Source organism: Ictalurus punctatus, chromosome 6, assembly GCF_001660625.3.
Source record: "Ictalurus punctatus breed USDA103 chromosome 6, Coco_2.0, whole genome shotgun sequence".
NCBI lineage: Eukaryota > Metazoa > Chordata > Actinopteri > Siluriformes > Ictaluridae > Ictalurus > Ictalurus punctatus.
The window spans coordinates 1,449,332-1,470,000 of NC_030421.2; the positions used below are offsets into that span (position 1 = coordinate 1,449,332).

Consider the following 20,669-nt stretch of genomic DNA (forward strand, 5'->3'; position numbering starts at 1 on the left):
CGCTATGAAAATATATATTCAGAGAAAAGTTGTGATGTCATTCACCTCACAAAATTTCAGGATTTGCGAACGAACCGGATTTGCGCCGTTCATGAATCAGGACGCTGACTGGGAAAACAAACTCTATGCTGGTTTATCTGTTTATAAAAGTACCTGGGTAAGTTATATTTATGACTATATGGTCTGTCGCCGTGTCAGGAAGAGCACTTTAGCTTCCGGGCCCTCAGTTTGGCATGACATCGGCCCTTCACCCTTCTCTGTTGCAGTGTGCGTCTCTGCAAGGACGGGGTCAATGCCATGCAACCTCCAAGAGACAAATATTGAAGATCAATAAATGTTATTTTTTACTCTCTCCTGCAAATGGCTCATGGGAGGGGTGTGTTTAGACAACAATATTGTCTGTACACTGTATACATTACAGTGTATATCACACATATAAAGATCAACTAAATTCCCTTACAAAACGGAGCAGCGTGATTCACGAGTAAGCACTAATGCCGTTTAAAACATCAAAATATATACATTATATTCGAACCCCTCAGCGCTAAATGTTTAATAATCGCCTGAACAGAGTCTACAGTACATGATGAATCAATCCGCAAATGGGATCTAAAGTTGGTTGTGTTTAAACCGAGTACCAACTTTGTGCAATTAAAGTTATTTATCTCTCTTTTCAGAGTTCATCAATTATATTGAAATACACTTAATGCCCATAAGAGGGATGATGTATGATTGGTCTAATTATTTCTTATTCATTATGCTTTCTAAAGCATATCAATTTTGTTAATACCATGTAATTAAAACATGTCAGTGCACTACAAGTTGCAGGCTTTATTAATGACTATGAAAATTGTTTTTAATTAAATAGCCAATTACAGAAAAATCCTAACCATGAGAATTGACATTTAAATGAATTTAATTTAAATTGCTTTTCAACATTGTTTTACCGAAGCCTTATAGGATGAAAAAATTATGACTTCAACCAATATGCGGCGTCATCGATCATACAGGAGTCATGTCACAGTTCTACTTTTAAATACTTCTCCGCCATAATGCTTTCGCTTTACGGTTATTCATCAAGACTGAGAGCAGTACGAGTTTGCTCTATGCCTTTTCCACTTCCTGCTGCATTTGTCTTCAGATTGTTAAGTACCATAGTTGGTCATGTGGACTGCCACTGGTATTTCTTCTTCAATTGCAAAGGCTTTCATCTCTCTACGTCACATATTTGACATGATCTGCGTATATAAATATTTAAATGTCATACAAAAGTATGACTTTTTTCATTTCGTATATATTCGTATATATATATATATATATATAGATATATATATATATATATATATATATATAGATATATATATCGATGCAATATGAAATATCGACATACACTGATCACATTCCACTGCAGTCCCAGCTTAGGTCTGATTAACTTTTTAAAGACTCTTTTCTGTACCGGCACCTAAGAAATGAACTTCTGGCTGTCTTCAAAACGAAAACTGAAGATCTACCTCTTTACCAAGCACTGTAAAATGAAATTATTGCATGAGGTGCACGGTGGCTGAGTGTTTAGCACGTTCGCCTCACACCTCCAGGGTCGGGGGTTTCCTTCGGGTACTCCGGTTTCCTCCCCCAGTCCAAAGACATGCATGATAGGCTGATTGGCCCATGATCGGCGTGTCCAAAGTGTCCGTAGTGTATGAATGTGTGTGTGAGTGTGTATGTGATTGTGCCCTGCGATGGATTGGCACCCTGTCCAGGGTGAACCCCGCCTTGTCCCCCATGCTCCCCGGGATAGACTCCAGGTTCCCCCGTGACCCTGAAAAAGTCTAAAGCCGTCTAGAAGTTGGATGGATGGATGGATGGATTATTGCATGAACACGTTGTACTCCTGTTGTATTTGTACTAGCATGGATGTGTTGTTGATAGATAAATTGCTCTACATTAGCGCATCCACCAAGTCCTGTAAATGTAGGCTACTCTATATAGTGAAGGAATGGCATTATGGGCCATTTAATATAGAAGAGAGTCCCGTCATGAAATAGTTTAATGTTGAAGGAACGTGACTTTGAGCTCGAAACACGTACACGGTTATACTAAATCAAGTAATGATGAGCAAGATATCACAGAGAATCTATACTAGAGCTATATTGGATGATAGAGCTCTTGCCAATCTCATATGTCAGGTTAATTATTATATATATTTATTTATTTATTTATTTATTTAGTGGTATGTTTAAGGTAGTAATTGTTGTTCCAGGGGAAAAGTGAAACTTACAGTTCCAGCGTTTATCCATTCTACTCTGTTTTAGCTGCATATTTGTAATTCACGGTATAGATCTCGCTGCAGGAGTCTTTACGCCTGGAATACATTAGGGTAATTGTAATGTGCGGCTCTACCATGGCAGGTCCTGCTGTGTGTCTACAGCTCTAATGGAGCCTGGATTTATCAAGTCAACCCAGCATATTAATCCCTTATATCCGTAGGTTATCATTCACTTATTCATCTGAAAACATTTTTCAGTGAATTGAACAGGAAAGGGGCGTGATTTACAAGACTGAGGAAGGCGAGTTTAATCGTTCAAACCGTCCGAACCAAAAGATCGTCGATGCCTCGGTGTTTTTGATATCCTCGCCTCGGGTCTCGTCGCCACCTGCACTTTTCCGTAGGGGTTTTTATGACTCATTTGTAGTTAACCCATGCTAACATGAAAAACGGTAGGCAAACTATTGTGACATTCATTGTTTATAATGAAATCTTAATATGGTGAATATTTAAGCAAAGGTTAGCAACATAAAGGGCAAATGGATTGTCTGGCTATGAATTTCAAGCAGTTATTGATTTTCACACTACCTCTTTGCCTGAATGGTAATTGTGAAATGGTTCTGATCTTAAGGCAGGTCTACCTAACACGCCTTTCTATAGGCTGTGGCGCTGTACATATAATGGTAACGGTATAGCTGTACAGTAAGTGTGGGTTCCTAGTTCTCGTTCTATTAATAATCACCTGGTCCCTGAACTCGGTCTTGCATTACACTCGAATACAGCATTTCACACAAGTAGCTTTCTGAAGGATTTTGACGAAGAGGGACGATCCAAAAACCTGAGCTGTTTGTTTGTTAATGACACCAGCACCAGCGTGCACCCCAGACGTTACATCATCAGTCCTGATGCTGCTTTGGTGTGCTCGCAGATGAAATGCAATCCATGCGCATCACCTAGACTTGCGTTTCACCACCTTATCGACAGAAAACAGCAACCCTATCCTGCGTCCAGCTTTGCTGAACACTTCCTCTGCTGCTGTGTAGACATGCTAGCTTGCTAAAAAACTTCACAGAGCCGTCTATATATTATTGGACTCGTTTGTTTTTAATGTTTAAGGCTTATGAAAAGTTTTTTTTTTTTTTTTTAAAGTCATTGAATCGTTATTAGTCTTAGTACCCATCATGACACCTTATCTGATTTCTTTTTTCCAGCGATACCGCTATGGATGTGTAAATGTAAATGATATTAGGAAAAGGTTGCAATGTACAGTATAAGCCTCTTATTATGAAGACAAATATACATTTGAGGAGTAAGTAGTGCAAAAACTACAGACACTGGTTCACTAGATGTGGGAAAAAGCGATGTGGATGCGGTCAGATGAATCATCTTGGACAGTGCATGCGTGGCGACACCGAGAGAACAGAAAAGGTCTGAATGCTTGACCTCTACAGTGAGGGCTCGGTGGCTTTGGTTGTTGGCATGGTTCAGAGACGGGTCACTACAAATCAATACAAAGTTCTTCTGACTGATCACCTTTAACCTGTGATGAAACATTTCTATCCTGACGGGAGTGGTCTCTACCAGGATGACTCCGCCTCCTCCATCCACACTGCACGCGAGCGCAACGATCGGGTGTTGAAAATGATATAAAGCATACGCAACGCCTTCTCAATCACGTGATATCAGTCCGGTCGAACACTTACGAGAGATATCACAGCGACATGTTAGATAGCGCGCTCCACCATCCATCATCCATCCATCCATCCATCCATCTTCTTTACCACTTATCCTTTTGTTCAGGGTCACGGGGAAACCTGGAGCCTATCCCGGCGAGCATCGGGTACAAGGCGGGGTACACCCTGGACGGGGTGCCAATCCATCGCAGGGCACAATCCATCATCCTCCATCAAAAATATCCCCCACTCGAGGTTGATAGTAGTTATGAACCTCTCTCTGATGAAATACATACGCATGGACGTGCAAAAGTATGGAAATGCTTAGGATGAAATAAATAACAGAAATCAATTTTTTTTTAAATATATATATATTCATTTATTAGGTTATCAGATGCTCCTTCATTATCGCAAGTCACAGAAATTGGCAAATAATATACAGTACATTAATAGCAGAGATATGAATTCATTTAAGAGATATTAACAGCGAAAAGCCTGACGTCTGAATCTCCTGGTCTAAACTTGTTAGATAAATATTCTCCAAGAACTTGCATGAGCACCTTTTGACTTTATATCTGCTTTCAGCTTCTTTGTGTATCCCCTGAACATCTTTTAGATCCTCTCAGTTGTAATAGTTGGCCTCCCTTTAGTCTAGGCCCTTCAAACACACAGTCTTCTTGACATGTCTTTTCTAACTCTGCCAGATTGCTTGGCAAATCTTTGCAGATTCTTCCAGACATTTCTTTTATAATTCTGCCAGATGTCATACACGAGAGACTGAGAGGATCTTATCAAAATATTTTATGTTAATTTTGCCTTATGTTCAGATTGTTGCAGGACACACACACACACACACACACACACACACACGCGCACGCACACACATTTATTTTTTATCTTTGTAGGATGCTTTTTATTTTTTTTACAGATAAGATTGTAAATCAATAGTACCTATTCCTTTCTGTACTCCATTGTAGCTCTGCAGTTTGGGTTTAATCTGGACAACTCTTACGATACACTTTCTGGCACAGGAGCCAGTTTTATCCTTAAATTCACTCGGAATTAAATTCGACTTTGTCCTCCTGTTTGGACAGATACTCCATCTCCAAGTCACTACCTTACTCCTGCAATATGTTCCTAAATCATCTGATCATATTGAGGCAAACGTCGGTGCAGAGATGTTTAACTATTTTATCTATAAACAACGGGTCATGTGGATAATTATACAGTCTGTACAGGATTGCACGGACGTTTTTTCTGGTGATTGTTGCAGCCAGAAACGCTTGATTTTACAACACAATGTGCGGATCTTTTTAATGATAACGAGGCTTTTTGGTCACATATACAGTAGAGCACAGTGAAATTGTTTTCTTCGCATACCCCAGCATGTTAGGAAGTTGGGATCAGAGCGCAGGGTCAGACGTGATACAGCGCCCCCTGGAGCAGAGAGGGTTAAGGGCCTTGCTCAAGGGCCCAACAGTGGCAGCCTGGCAGTGCTGGGGCTCGAACCCCCGACCTTCCGATCAGTAACCCAGAGTTTAGTGAAACTGTTTTCTTTCACAGTGACGTTTGTCGGTAAACGTGACCTTTTAGCTGTAATCATGTTCGATGCACGTGACTCAAGAGAGTTCTGGCCGAACGCGTGTTCTGATGATGTCACACGACGCGTCTCGGCCCGAACCTGAGGAAAAATCCTGCAGTAATTCGGAGAAGTCGTGAGCTTTTCCGAATATTGTGGACTTGATTTCGCATTCATTTCTGCAGGCGCAAAATCCTGGAAGGACTGATTAAGAGTCCTCAACTTGAAATGTATTATTATTATTATTTTTTTTTAAAGTTCTACTCGGAACCCTTAACGATGAGGAACTTTGAATATTTGTAATGTTTGAAGGGACAGTAGAACACGCAAGGTTTCAAAGTATATTGTCTAAATGCGTACGGCGATAAGGAGTGAGAGAGTAGATTGCTCTCTCGGACAGTGTTGTCATTTATTACACTGCAGAAAGTAAAAAGACAGAGACACATACTTTAATACGCAACTCTCTCTCTCTCTCTCTCTCTCTCTCTCTCTCTCTCTCTCTCTCTCTCTCACTCTCGTGTGTGGTACAGTACAATGTAGGAAAAAAATGTTTTGGGATAATATAGTGGAGTCTCTCAGACTAGAGTAAAAGCTAGTTGGTATATATTGTTTTAGCGAAATGGAGAAAGGTCAGAGGTTTCTCGGAGTTCATTTTGATGTGTGTGTGTGTGTGTGTGTGTGTGTGTGTACATGGCCTTTGTGCTGCTCAGATCAGATTCAGTTCGCAAACGTCTCCTTGAAACCACCAACCTCACACCGTGAAACGACACACGAAACCCCTTCCCACGCCTGGGGGATTGTCCGCATGGCAGGTGTGTGTGCACAGGTGGGGGGACAAATAAGAAGAAAGGGTATGTGACAGAGTGTAAAAGCAGATATTTGTTTTCATGTTGACAAAGACCACTGAGCTTCCACTTACAGTATACAGTATGTTGCGTATCCTAAATATATGTATGAGGCCGGGGTGCAGGATGTGCGTATGCACAGGAGGTAAACGTGTTGTTTTGGCTTTATTCATTTGAGGGAAATTTTCATTTTTCGGATTTTCACATTTACAGCAGTTCACTTTGTCCCCTACAGGTCCTACAGAATAGGCTTATTTCATTGGTTGTTATTGTACGGTTGTCAAAAGCCTATAGAGGACCACTGATTCAGAGCAGTGTAGTGAATCTGCATGGAGAAGTGGGGCATTTTGACACCAAGGAGATAAACAAACTCATCCTAGAAATAATAATAATAATAATAATAATAATAATAATAATAATAATAATAATAATAATAAAAAGAATAAATAAATCAAAGAGTTGTGTGTGAATGAAGAAATGAAGTGAGGGAGAGTGTAAAGTGTGTATTTAGCATCGCCTTCCACTTGCACTCAGTAGTAAATAGTGTGAAAATCTCTGCTAACTCCATTGCGGGGACTGCGTTCATTGCGGGAAATGAGTTCATTAACGCGTTACTGCGCGCTTTCGAACGCAGACGGTGCGCGCGTGCTTCAGAGGCCGACAGTGTCCACTAGCTCCTCCCTCTTTGGACCTTGTGACAACAACAACTCATCCCAGAGAGCGAGCTGCACTTTTCGGCTCATTTTCTTCCTGTCTCTCTTTCTCGGGCTCTCTCTCTCTCTCTCTTCCAATCTCCAAATGGTCGTCCCGGCGTGCACAGCCTAATTCATCACAACACACGCTTTTTCTCGTGCCTTTTTTTTTTTTTTGGTGGAACTTTTCTTGCTGGAGCGCGCGCTGCTGTGGATTTCTCCTTCGAACCAACTCGCGCGTTACTTTTTATTTTTTCTTTCTTTGGGGTATTTTTTTTTTTTTTTTTTTTTTTTTTTTTTTAAAATTTTTGCCCACTTTTTGAACTTTAACGCGTGCTCGAGCTGACCATGGCCGTGCCGGCTGCTTTGATCCCCCCTTCCTCTCTGGTCCAGCCGTCTCCCATCTCATCCTCCTCCTCCTCCTCGGTGAACACTTCATCACCGTCGGCTACTTCGTCTCCGTGTCCGTCGGTGGCTCCGGCCGCCGCGAACCCGTTCCGCTCGGAGCTGAGAACGGCGGCAGGAAGCCCGGTTATGCCGATCGCTGTCACTTCGACTCCGCTCGGCTCCAAGCCCGTGTACTCGACCCCGTCGCCCGTGGAGAACACCCCGCAGAATAACGAGTGCAAGATGGTAGAGCTGAGGGGCGCGCAGGTGGCCTCGTTTACCGTGGACGGACGGGAGCTCATCTGCCTGCCGCAGGCCTTCGATTTGTTCCTGAAGCACCTGGTCGGTGGGCTGCACACCGTCTACACCAAGCTGAAGCGGCTCGAGATCACGCCCGTGGTGTGCAACGTGGAGCAGGTGCGCGTGCTGCGCGGCCTCGGTGCCATCCAGCCCGGCGTGAACCGCTGCAAGCTCATCTCCCGCAAAGACTTCGAGACGCTCTACAACGACTGCACCAATGCCAGGTAAGCGCCGAGCGCCAGCCCTCGCGCACACTTGCGCTGCGAGCTCGGAGGAGAGCCGATTCTTCATGCAGCTTCGCGCGCAGTCAGCTCCAACTTCTCGCGTAGTTGTTAAATGGGAAAGAAGCGCGGAGCTGCAGAGAACCGACTCCGAGCTCGCGAGTTCAGCCGAGATGATGACGTAGCGGAGCCGTTACCGCCGTGCTCAACTTCTACACCACTGACACCAACTATACAGCTGTTACTTTAACTTCTACACCACTGACACCAACTGTACAGCTGTTACATTAACTTCTACACCACTGACACCAAGTATACAGCTGTTACATTAACTTCTACACCACTGACACCAAGTATACAGCTGTTACTTTAACTTCTACACCACTGACACCAACTGTACAGCTGTTACTTTAACTTCTACACCACTGACACCAAGTACACAGCTGTTACATTAACTTCTACACCACTGACACCAAGTACACAGCTGTTACATTAACTTCTACACCACTGACACCAAGTACACAGCTGTTACATTAACTTCTACACCACTGACACGAAGTACACAGCTGTTACTTTAACTTCTACACCACTGACACCAAGTACACAGCTGTTACATTAACTTCTACACCACTGACACGAAGTATACAGCTGTTACTTTAACTTCTACACCACTGACACCAAGTACACAGCTGTTACATTAACTTCTACACCACTGACACGAAGTATACAGCTGTTACATTAACTTCTACACCACTGACACCAAGTATACAGCTGTTACATTAACTTCTACACCACTGACACCAAGTATACAGCTGTTACATTAACTTCTACACCACTGACACCAAGTACACAGCTGTTACATTAACTTCTACACCACTGACACGAAGTATACAGCTGTTACATTAACTTCTACACCACTGACACGAAGTATACAGCTGTTACATTAACTTCTACACCACTGACACCAACTATACAGCTGTTACTTTAACTTCTACACCACTGACACCAAGTACACAGCTGTTACATTAACATTTACACCACTGACACCAAGTATACAGCTGTTACTTTAACTTCTACACCACTGACACCAAGTATACAGCTGTTACATTAATATTTACACCACTGACACCAAGTACACAGCTGTTACATTAACTTCTACACCACTGACACCAAGTACACAGCTGTTACATTAACTTCTACACCACTGACACGAAGTATACAGCTGTTACATTAACTTCTACACCACTGACACCAACTATACAGCTGTTACTTTAACTTCTACACCACTGACACCAAGTATACAGCTGTTACATTAACATTTACACCACTGACACCAAGTATACAGCTGTTACTTTAACTTCTACACCACTGACACCAAGTATACAGCTGTTACATTAATATTTACACCACTGACACCAAGTACACAGCTGTTACATTAACTTCTACACCACTGACACCAAGTATACAGCTGTTACATTAACATTTACACCACTGACACCAAGTACACAGCTGTTACATTAACTTCTACACCACTGACACCAAGTACACAGCTGTTACTTTAACTTCTACACCACTGACACGTATACACACAAGTATACAGCTAACCATCGTTTACATTTACACGGCCTACACAAAGTACACAGCTAAACAGTGTATTAGATTAATGTATAAACCACTGGCACAAGAAACCCAGCTAAACATCATTGTCTTGGATTAACGTTTATACAGCACTGACACAAAGTACACAGCTAAACAGCAGCGTGTTTAAGATGAACTTTTACACTCATCATCCGCGTCCAGCTGGACCATCATAAATAAGCACTGTGTAAATAACACTAGCTTTCTTTCTTTCTTTCTTTCTTTCTTTCTTTCTTTCTTTTTTTTGCTGTGCATGCTGCTGCTAATATTTAATAATAATAATGAAGTTTAGAATATGAAAACTCATTCGCGGAATTTTGCAGTTAAATATCAGCGCTGCATTTACAACAAACTAGCAAAGAAATGATCATGATAGTCTAATGAATGAACGGGAAGAGTTGTGATAATATCTTTGACCTGAGTAAAGCCCGGGTGTGTTGACACACCGCTGTATAAACAGACCCGTTTGCCAGCATGAAATATTTTTTTTCAACAAATGAACACTTACAGATATTGTATAAGTGAAATTTATTAAATTACTTTTATTTAATGTATAACACATGACCAATAATGCTCTCTTAATATGCTTGATCATGTAAAAAAAAAAAAGGATAGTAAATGGATACTAATGGTTATTAAATCTCGTGCACTGTACGTGACCCCCTAGTACATTCAGTTATTTATACTGTTTCTTTCTTTCTTTCTTTCTTTCTTTCTTTCTTTCTTTCTTTCTTTCTTTCTTTCTTTCTACTCCAGTCAGAATAAAAAGTGCTTGTGGTCAGTAAGTGCATACTGTCAATACTGAGGAAAGATTCACTGTCTCCAGCTAATTTTAAGTAGTGGAAACATAGATTACTGTTAAGTGGGTGCAACATTTTCTCCGTAAATAACTTTTGTCTAATTGTAAATAACAAACAAACATAATAATAATAATAATAATAATAATAATAATAATAATAATAATAATAATAATAGTTTCATTTATAATAAGACAAATGTTATTTAATGAAAAGGGTCACGTTTTATCTTTGTTATTGTTAGTATGATTAATTGATTAATATATTATATTAATAATATGTCATTATTGACGTATATACACACAACAAAAACCCCAAATCTATTTTTTGAGAATACTGGCCTCTTATATACTGGCCACGCTATTCCTTGACCCATGTCACGTTTTTATATATGTTTAATTACAGTTTTTCCTAAATATGAAACATATATTTTATATATATATATATATATATATATATATATATATATATATATAAAACAAAAGAAACCTAAATGAGCGCTTTTCAGCATACATCATGCCTTCATTTTTGGGTCGTTTGACCACAGTGACGATGATTCAGTTTGTGAAAGCTGGAACGTAAAGCTGCGAGGCCTCGCTCCTCGTCCACGCGGACCTTGGCTGGTCACACGGTGATATAGTGTGTGATTTGAACTCTGAGGTTGGCACTGAGAGTGGCCAGTGATGGGGTTAAAGGATAATGCAGTGCTACATATTGCTTTAATGACGCTAAAGTGCTCGCCTATTACTGCTGCACGGAGAGGCCTGTAATGGTCTCTGAAAGCACCTGGTACTGCCGGTGTTATGCTGAAATCAATCATATCCGCCATGGCTGCTTCCCATTTGGAGAATTACATCATTTGTATGGACAAAGATATCCTGTGTAGATGGAACACAAACAGATGGCTCAGGAGGAGCAGCTCTTGGTTACACTGCTGATTGAATCTGCGTGTGTATGTTTGGCACTTTAAGCAGAAAGGTTTGCACTTTAGCTCCTAATTCAAGTATTCGTGGGTCACTTGAGTTCTGTTGATGCGGGAAAGTATTGCCGATGTTTCTGGAGTATCTGGAGCCGTACGCGGAACCACGGGACGAAAACCTCGTCTTTTAGACTGACCTAGTGGAGCTCGTGGAGATTTCTTTGTAGGTAGTGTGTACTCAGAGCCCCTGATAGATTTCCACAGAACGTGAAGATTTCCATGCATTAATTCCTACACTGTTATGATGATAAAATGCTCATGTTTGGTTTTTTATTTGGGCTTTTGTTTTGTTGCTAAATGATAGCTGTTTATCTTTGGCTGCTCTAGTTTAGTACGTGTGCCGTACGGCAGCGGCGGATGATCTGCGCTCTCGCTTTGCAGGAGCATACGCTCCCCTCTCTCCTTCTCTCTCTCTCTCTCTCTCTATGCTACACCCTCACACAGAGCCTCGACCCAGATTAATGCTCCCCTTCCAGTGCCGAGCAGATAGAGGGCCCATAATCTCTCGCTTTCATGGGAGCTACGACGGTGCCTCACGAGAAGCAATACTTCAGCCACTTGTTTTCCTTTTCATTTTGTGTGCGGGACAGCGCAGGCACTCTTCATTCCCACGAGCATGTGAACTTACAGGGTTATTGAAACATCACAACAGTGCTGCTCCCTCACTGCAGGCAAGCTGTACATGCACAGCAATGCAGCAGTTAATTGACAATCATTGTCTACCTCTGAAGGTTAAACACGCACCTCCAGACGACAGGAGGCCTTTGGGATGTCGGCTATTTTTCTCAGCCGTACAATTTCATGGATTTTTATTTAAATGGTATTCCCATCCCCCCCCCCCCCTCCCCCCCCTTTATAATAGCTTCATAATTCGAAGCAATATAAATGTCAAAAAAATTACAAATTTGCCCTTTCTAGGGACAATAAAGATTTACTTACTTATATTTACATGCCCAGTCATTAGGGCAGGGCATTAAAAAAAAAAAAAAAAAAACGAGGCTTGTGTTTTGTTTGTGTTACGATACAAACTGTCCCATTTACAGGAAAGTGGGATTATTTTGTCTAGCGCTCGGGGGTTACGTCTTCACCAGTGGTGGCAGATCTTATCGCACTCTCTCTCTCTCTCTCTCTCTCTCTCTCTCTCTCTCTCTCTCTCTCTCTCTCTGCAGTGCTCTTCTGATATATTTGTTTTCGGCAGGGCACAGATGTGTTTACAGGTACTCATGGGAAATCTTTGGATCGGATTCAAATCATTCCCAGTCAGAGTGGGTGCTAAGATACCCGTCACCCAGCAACCACATCCAAGAGGGAGCCAGGGTGATAATAACTTAAAAAAAAACACACACACACAAAAAAACAGAGAGACAGATGTCTGATTAGGATGAAAGAGTTTGAAGGCGGAGGTGGTGATGGTGTGTGTGTGTGTGTGTGTGTGTGTGTGTGTGTGTGTGGGGGGGGGTGATGTGCATGTTAAAAGGCTTGTTAAAATCACAAATTCATTCAAGCACTTTCTTACAAATCAAATATGCATTTCTCTGCTCTGGCCCTGAGTTCACGTTGTGCTGATGGGTCGGAGAGGAAGAGGATAAACAGCCGGCTTTTTATCTTTGTTGCTACGAGTCGGCAGAGCGCCGCTGTTGGATAGGATTAGCGTCTAAATTAATTGTGCATTTGCTGCACGTCGCAAGACGACGTCGTTAGAAAACGCCGGAACGTCGCATCGTTTTTAAAAAAAAGTCGATCGGAAATCGGAACGTCGTTATAATCACGACTGCCGTGTGGGTGCGTGTGCGTGTGCGTGTGTGTGTGTGTGTGTGCGTGTGTGTGTTTATTATCTGTTCTTCGTTTAATTCGGAATATTTGTGGATTTGTACCGAAGTTGTTCTTTTAGTTAAAGCTCTTGAATAAATATAGCTGATAGGACGTCGCTACTGTAGCTATTTATAGTCCCTTTTCATGGAAGAGGCTCTAAAGGCCATCGTTTTTTTGGTTATCAAGTGAAGCAGTTGGAGCTGATTAGATTTGCATGTCTCTGCTGGAGGATCAGAGCTTAGTACAGGAAGACAATTGTGTTTCTGACAGTGCACTTATTTATTAATGCGCATACGTAGGGTGTACCTCGTCCTGTTTTTATAACGGACGTGATAAGGTGATGCCGAGAGGATTAAAGGGCAGATATTTTGGCTATTTTTTATTTTAAATGATGGGAAGATTAAAGCAGTCGGGAGAAGGCATAGTTAGGAAATTGGAATAGTGCAGCAGCACCTGTGACAGATTGGCTGTGGAGAAAGCCATGAATTTGGGCCTGTGTGTGTGTGTGTGTGTGTGAGACAGTGTGAGTGTTAACGAGAGAGACACCGTAGGGTCTGGCATGTCTTTAGCCGGCAGCTCGTCCACATTACACCGTATTTAGGGAGCAAGGCGCAGATCACTGGTGCTTGTACCGCGATGTTAAACACTACTGACAGAAGTTAGAGGGAGCAGATGAGATTTCTTGATTGGACGGAGATGCTAGGCTGTAGCCCCGCTCCGTCTAATGTGGTCACGTCGAGAAATTGATTTTCCCCCCCGAAATTAATTAATTTTTCATATAGCCCAAAGCTGGAGTTTAAAAAGAGGGTGCACTCGCCGCGTTCCTATTTTCCTTGCTCTTTTTTAAGAATTATTGCCTAATCATATTAATACTTTTGCCCCAAGGATGAAAAGATAATTGTACAAATGCATTTGGAAATATGTATCGCTGAGTATTTATGATTAAATTATGCAAATAACTCCGCTCCTATCCTTCGCGGACCCAGATTGTCTAATTAGGATTGATATGCCGAGTAGATGTTCTTGAATCTGAATACACGCATGTCCAAAGAGCAGAAAATTGAAAATGACAAGGCTGGAATCCTTAAAAAGTGCTTTTTTCCCCCCCTCTTCTTCTTCACTGTCTAATTCAGCGTAGCTGTATCAGGAGTTAATTTTCCCTAGCTCATTTTCACATTGGAGATGACAGGAGGGGGGGGGGGGGGGGGAGGAAAAGAAAAAAAGAAGAATACTTGTGGGAATCAGTCTCAAATGGGATTCTGGAAATTTCTTCCAACTTCTTTTTTTTTTTTTTTTTTTAAATATTTTTCTATATTTTATTTTTTTAAGGCTCTCAGATCCGTTTCGCAGTATAGAAACATCTCTAAGTTGTGAGACAGCTCTACAGTCACAGTGTAGCCGTGACGGAGCTTGTCGATGCCGCTGTTTTGCGTAAGACGGAACTCCTTGATGGATACTCGTGAGGTTTGTGTTGGGGGTTTGAGCATGAAGGATATGGTAGTGCCTCGGCGCGGTAAACGGCGTCGGCAGCTTTGGTAGTGCCAGGCTGGAGGACAGGTGATTATTTAGCTCTGCAGGCTGTTTTCATTTAGGTCAGAACAAGCTCCACTTTACAGGGCAATGAGAGCACCATGACTCCATTAAAGAAAAACAACAGGCTCTGGAGTGCTTGCTGAGGACAAAAGGAATAAGTGCTCACCGAATTCACTTTCAAGCCCTCCTCAAAGCAGAAAATATGTGGCTCTAAAGCACCCTTTTGAAACCTTTTGAAAACAAAAATAAAATAAATAAAAATACCGGTGGCAATTATTATGGGATGGATGCACGTGATTTTTATTTATTTATTTATTTATTTATTTATTTTTTTAGGCTCGTTTCTGTAAAGTTAACCCGACAGCGTAGTTGTTTCGAAATGTCCTCGTTCCAGTTGATTTGCAGTTTGGTCTCTCTCGTTCTCGAGTGCACTGGAAGCTGTCAGCGCGAGGGAATGATTTCCACTTGGTTTCATAATCCGAACGCGAAGTTAAAAGGGAAATGACACAGGAGTAACATTTCTATCAGCGCCGCTCGGCCCGGTACAAACACCTCCAGGAGCATCTCATAAAGTTGTGATTGTTATCTAATCTTTACCTGGCAAAGCGAATGGCTCGCAGCTAATGACACTTGAGACCGGAATGGAATTCTATCACCGTTCAAAGCATCTGCTCCCAGACAGGCCTTCTGACAAACGTGAGACTCCAGGCCCCTCGCCCAGGAGCTGAACTCCTCACAGACCACACAGCAGCGTGTAAAGTCAATTTGCCCAAATTGAATCATAATAATCATAACAAAACACAAATATTGTTTTTTTTATTTTTTTTATTGCCACTAAGGATCCCATATGGCGCGTGCAGGACTTGTTAGATATGCGCTTTGCTTCTTGAGCAAGACGCTTTCAAGGTGAAACCCAAACGGCTGTTTATTAGATAAAAACACTAAGCGTCTGGCTGTAGCTTTGATGCCGCTGGTGTGTTTTTCTCCGTTCTCTATCCTCGCTAGCCGCGTTTACACGGACAACAACAATCCACTCTTATTCCGATTAAGACCATACTCTGATTAAGAAACTAGCATGTAAACAGCAATTTTTACTGACCTTAATCTGATTAAGGTCATAATCGAAGTGATCAATAATCCAATTAAGACAGGTGGAGTACTCCTGTTTTGGACGCATTATGGACGTGTATTACAGACATGTACACACCTTAATCACACTATTATCTTAATCAGAGTAAGGTTAATAATTAGATTCATGCTGTCCATGTAAACGTATTAACTCACTTTCGGACAGTCCTCCATTACTTGAGAATGAACTGTGACTGCTTTGGATTGAGTTTCCCAACAATTAGACCTTTTTTTTTTTTTTTTTTTTTTTGGGACAAATAGACATTTATTCTTGTCGTTCTGCAACCTTGTAGTCGGACAGAGCAACCCCGCTATGTTTTCGCAACGCGGCGCCCGCAGAAGGCCGGCATATATCAGTGTCACATATAGCTTGACTGACTGTGAAAGGGAGGAAAGGGAGACATCCCTGGAAAAAATATTTTCCGACTATATACAAAGGCACATAGAAAATCTTTGTAATAAACTGAAAATTCCATTTACACGCTATCCAGTCCACTCCCTCCGCCCTGCTCAAATTCGCGTTAGAACTAGACACTGTATTTCCGTATCAAACAAAAGCCACTGTCTTTTCCTTTAGACCCGATCCAGAGGCGCTCACGTTGCGCGCTCGCCGAGCCCCGCGCGAGAGAAAGAGAGAGCCATTATAATAACTCCAGTGTGTGTGTGTTTTTTTTTCTCTCTCAACGATGCTTGGCTTGAGTTTCTCTCCGCCAGACTCGAATGTCACTGTCTCGCTGAGGCTTCTTTTAAAAAATATCGCCCCTGCCACGGTGAGCCGTAGTGCCCGGCTATTATTACTCTCCCCGTAAAGACTGACAGTTTGCTCCGGAGAGACATGACACCGAATTCGTCTGCTGGAAGTGGACCACCGCGCCCCCTTTCTGTCCCATCAGATATGTGTAAACCGATGACACCTGGCTGGGGGATGCGGAAGACGAGGCAGCGGCGGCCACAGCACACACACGTCGCCTGCTTTTATAGCCTTTGTTTGTCAGGACCACGGCGTAGACTCTTACGCAGGACTAGCGGCTCACTGTCTCGTGTTTCCCAGCTGGGGTTTTTCTTGATGATAAGCCCAGTTTTAATCAAGCCATCAGTTTTCGATCACGCATCGGTTTTATTTGCCTCTACGAAAGATATTAGACTCCCATTTGTTCGTTTCGAAGACAGGCGTATATCCATATATATATATATGTATAGTATCTGACAAAAGTGAGTACACCCCTAAGTGAAAATGTCCAAATTGGGCCCAAAATGTACATGTACTGTGACATACCGAAGCACAGCATGATCAGTATGCAGTATTCCAGCATGATGACGACCCCAAACACACCTCCAAGACGGCCACTGCCTTGCTAAAGAAGTTGAGGGTGAAGGTGATGGACTGGCCAAGCATGTCTCCAGACCTAAACCCTATTGAGCATCTGTGGGGCATCCTCAAATGGAAGGTGGAGGAGCACAAGGTCTCTAACATCCACCAGCTCCGTGATGTGGTCATGGAGGAGTGGAAGACGACTCCAGTGGAACCTGTGAAGCTCTGGTGAGCTCCATGCCCAAGAGGGGTAAGGCAGTGCTGGAAAATAATGGTGGCCACACAAAATATCGACACTTTGGGCCCAATTCGGACATTTTCACTTAGGGGTGTACAAACTTTTGTTGCCAGCGGTTTAGACATTAATGGCTGTGTGTTGAGTTATTTTGAGGGGACGGCAAATTTACACCGTTACACAAGCTGTACACTCAGTACTTTACACTGTAGCACAGTGTCATTTCTTCAGTGTGTCACATGAACAGATATCATCAAATATTTACAAACGTGTCAGGGGTGCACTCACTTTTGTCAGATACTGTATATATATATATACACACACACGGCGACTCGTAAAACTGTTTAAATGCTTAGCATCAGGTCTATGACAGTCACCTTTGCTAACTGCCATCGTACCAGTTAATGTATTCTGCTCCGAAATTTGTCCTGTTATGTCATGATCCAATGCAGGCTTTGTGCTCTATACAGGCTCCCAAGCATTATGCTGATAAAAGTTTTCCAGCACAATACATCTGTCTATATGTATTATCCCTCTGTTTCTCCAGAGCAGACACTGTGACATCCATAAACTTCACATGTGAATAGGCTTTTCTGAAAAGGAGAATGAATTAAGTCGAGCTGACATCGCATGCCAATACGCTTTGTTTCATTCCCAGTGCAGTATTCATTTGTGGCACAGAGAGATTTATTGCATGATTGACAATTATGAGAGGATGACCTAGTTTTTTTTTTTTTTTTTTTTTCCAATGGAACAAAAATGGTTTTCATGGGGTGGCATCGCCTTCCTTTGTATTCTGCAGACCATATGGAGGCTCTCGCCAAGAGGCACTGAGCTTTTATTTATTTATTTATTTTAAGCTCTGAAAGTGTTGGTTTACTGTTTACTTATGTGTGTTTTTACCTCAGATAATTTAGTATTAGCCTAATTGTGAGACATCCCCGTGGATAGCGCGTCCCTTTAACGCCCTCACATTCAATTTTCTCTCCAAAGTTATTTCCTGTGCTATTTGACAGAGTGCCTCCCCGAAGGGAAACACTGAAGTCTGCACTTGTCTTGGAGGTGAGATGGCGTATTAACTATTCAGCTAGATTTCCACGCCACAAGCAGCTAGAAGAAAGCTAACGGCTAGCTCTGACTACTAATCCAAGTAGGTTTTCAGCGACACTTGAAACGGCTGGTTTTTCCCGATTCACGCATATGTGTGTGTCATTTATTTATTCCTTTATTTATTTATTTATTTAAATGTATCTTACCTTTCTATTAACCGGCTTTATTCTGCGTCGTGAACCTCATTACAGCTGTAGGGAGGGTGCGTTCCCCGTGGGACCACCGGTTGAGTGGAACCACAAATGACACAAGCAGGGTTTAGTTGGAAGTTAATATCCTGCAAAATTGTTTCTGCACAGCTCGCTAGAATCAGGATGATTAAATGACACGAGCAGATCAGAAACGTTTCCTCCGACTACAAGGTGTTAAGTGTTGGCGCTTTAGAGCGCTGCCGCTCTCCCAAGGTTGCAGTTAAAAGAAATAAGATGTATTTAAAGGAGAGCACTGTCACAGAGAGAGGCAGGAAGTGAATGCCAGGCTTTGTGTATTATGTCAGACATTGTGTTTTACACAGATAACAGTGCTGTCGACCGAGTTCTTTGAAGCACCACCCTGACAAGAAGAAAAAAAACCAGAAGGTGTTATAGCTACTGGGAAAGAAATATGATTTTCTGTGTCAGTTGTGGGGTTTTTTCTAGACGTGGAATCGAACCCTTACTAGCGTATCTCGGGTGTTTAGTGATCCATGGCACGCTGTGAACTGTTCACAAGTAATTGTACGTTATATATATCACGTTTAAAGGAAGTGGATCATCACCAGTTAAAAGGTTTTAAAATAATGGAATATTATCCATATATATATTTTTTTTTTCCCCACATACGGCCTCCACCTCTGCAGTTTTTCCTCAGCTGTGAATAATTTATCAAAGACCAAGGTTTATTTATTTATTTATTTATTTATTTATAAACTGTTGTAGGGTCCAATATGTATACTATTAAATATAATAAAAATAGTTTACATTAAAAAAAATGGTTTACGTTAATTATATTATATTATATATATATATATATATATATATATATATATATATATATATATATATATATATATAAAATGAGCTTTTGTACTGACTCGATAATGTAGACGTCATAGCATAAAAATCTATAACGAAGTTTGCACTTAAAATCTATAAAATCTATAAAATATATCAAATCTATAACAACGTTTATACAAAGTTTGTAAAAAAACAACAACAAAAAAACAAAACAGGGTGCCTGACACTTTTGCACAGTACTGTATACATATATAAAAGATAAATTAATACTGTATTAATCCCCAGATGGAGGAATTAGGGGATTATATATATATATATATATATAAAATCTCTGTTGTCTTGTTCAGTAAGTGGTATGTTTTCTGTTAGATGACTGAGAAGTCATAATAATCATGATATCTGTGAGTGATTGACAAATGGAGCATGTATGATTACTTGTACGTACAGTGTGTAGGTACACGGGTCTACTTCACGTTTATTCCCCTGTTTTGTAATTTTACACTACCGTGGCAGTCAGTAGACGCTGGATCTGTAAAAATATGTCAAAATGAAGTGGAATAGTTCAGTCAGAAATAAAGATTTTTGAAACCAGAACATTCGACATTGTTACCAGAACTAAAGCGTGGGATTGAAAGCTTTTTATTTGACATAAACTGCCACTTGTCTGTGGCCAGCGCACGCACACAATACCTTCCCTCATTTTCTCCAAACTCGAGTTCTCCGAGATTTACCTTTATAGCCGAGTAAAGAAATCCAGCAGTTTCCTCGAACGCCGATATAACTTCCGCTCTCGCCGTTCGGCCGGAGATGAACTGTTATGTGTCACCAATTCTGCGAAGGGAGATTAAGGGTTGTACACACAAAAAAAGGGGGGTTCGCAGTTATCATATGTCCTCTCACTCTTGACCTTTCAAATGTCAGAATAGGAATGTGAGACAATAGCCGTTCTGCAGATCTGATTACGCGGATCAGACGGGCCTCCATGGTGCTATTAGTCACAGGGATGTTTAATTGAAGGAAATCAGGAACCCGAGGTGAACAATACACTATATATATATCTGCCGCGCCGTCGTTATCGTTCGAGCGCCAGAGCGTTTGTGTTTCTCCTTTGTCCGTTAAAAAGAGCTCTCGAGCATAGAGAACATTATAGCATTCGTTCTTGATAAA

The 20,669-nt window shown here is 41.5% G+C and overlaps 1 protein-coding gene across 3 annotated transcripts in view; it reads left to right on the forward strand.

Annotated features, from left to right (window-relative positions):
• The first annotated feature begins 6,832 nt into the window (after positions 1-6,832).
• dachd (dachshund d) overlaps positions 6,833-20,669 on the forward strand; it is a 119,886-nt gene continuing 106,049 nt past the window's right edge. Inside the window, exon 1 of one of the 3 annotated variants that reach the window (XM_017470342.3) lies at positions 6,833-7,966. In XM_017470342.3, the coding sequence (XP_017325831.1) occupies positions 7,404-7,966 (563 nt within the window). In that variant the 5' untranslated portion in view covers positions 6,833-7,403. The remainder of the gene's footprint in view (positions 7,967-20,669) is intronic. The other 2 variants (XM_017470341.3, XM_017470343.2) reach the window with 2 other exon arrangements.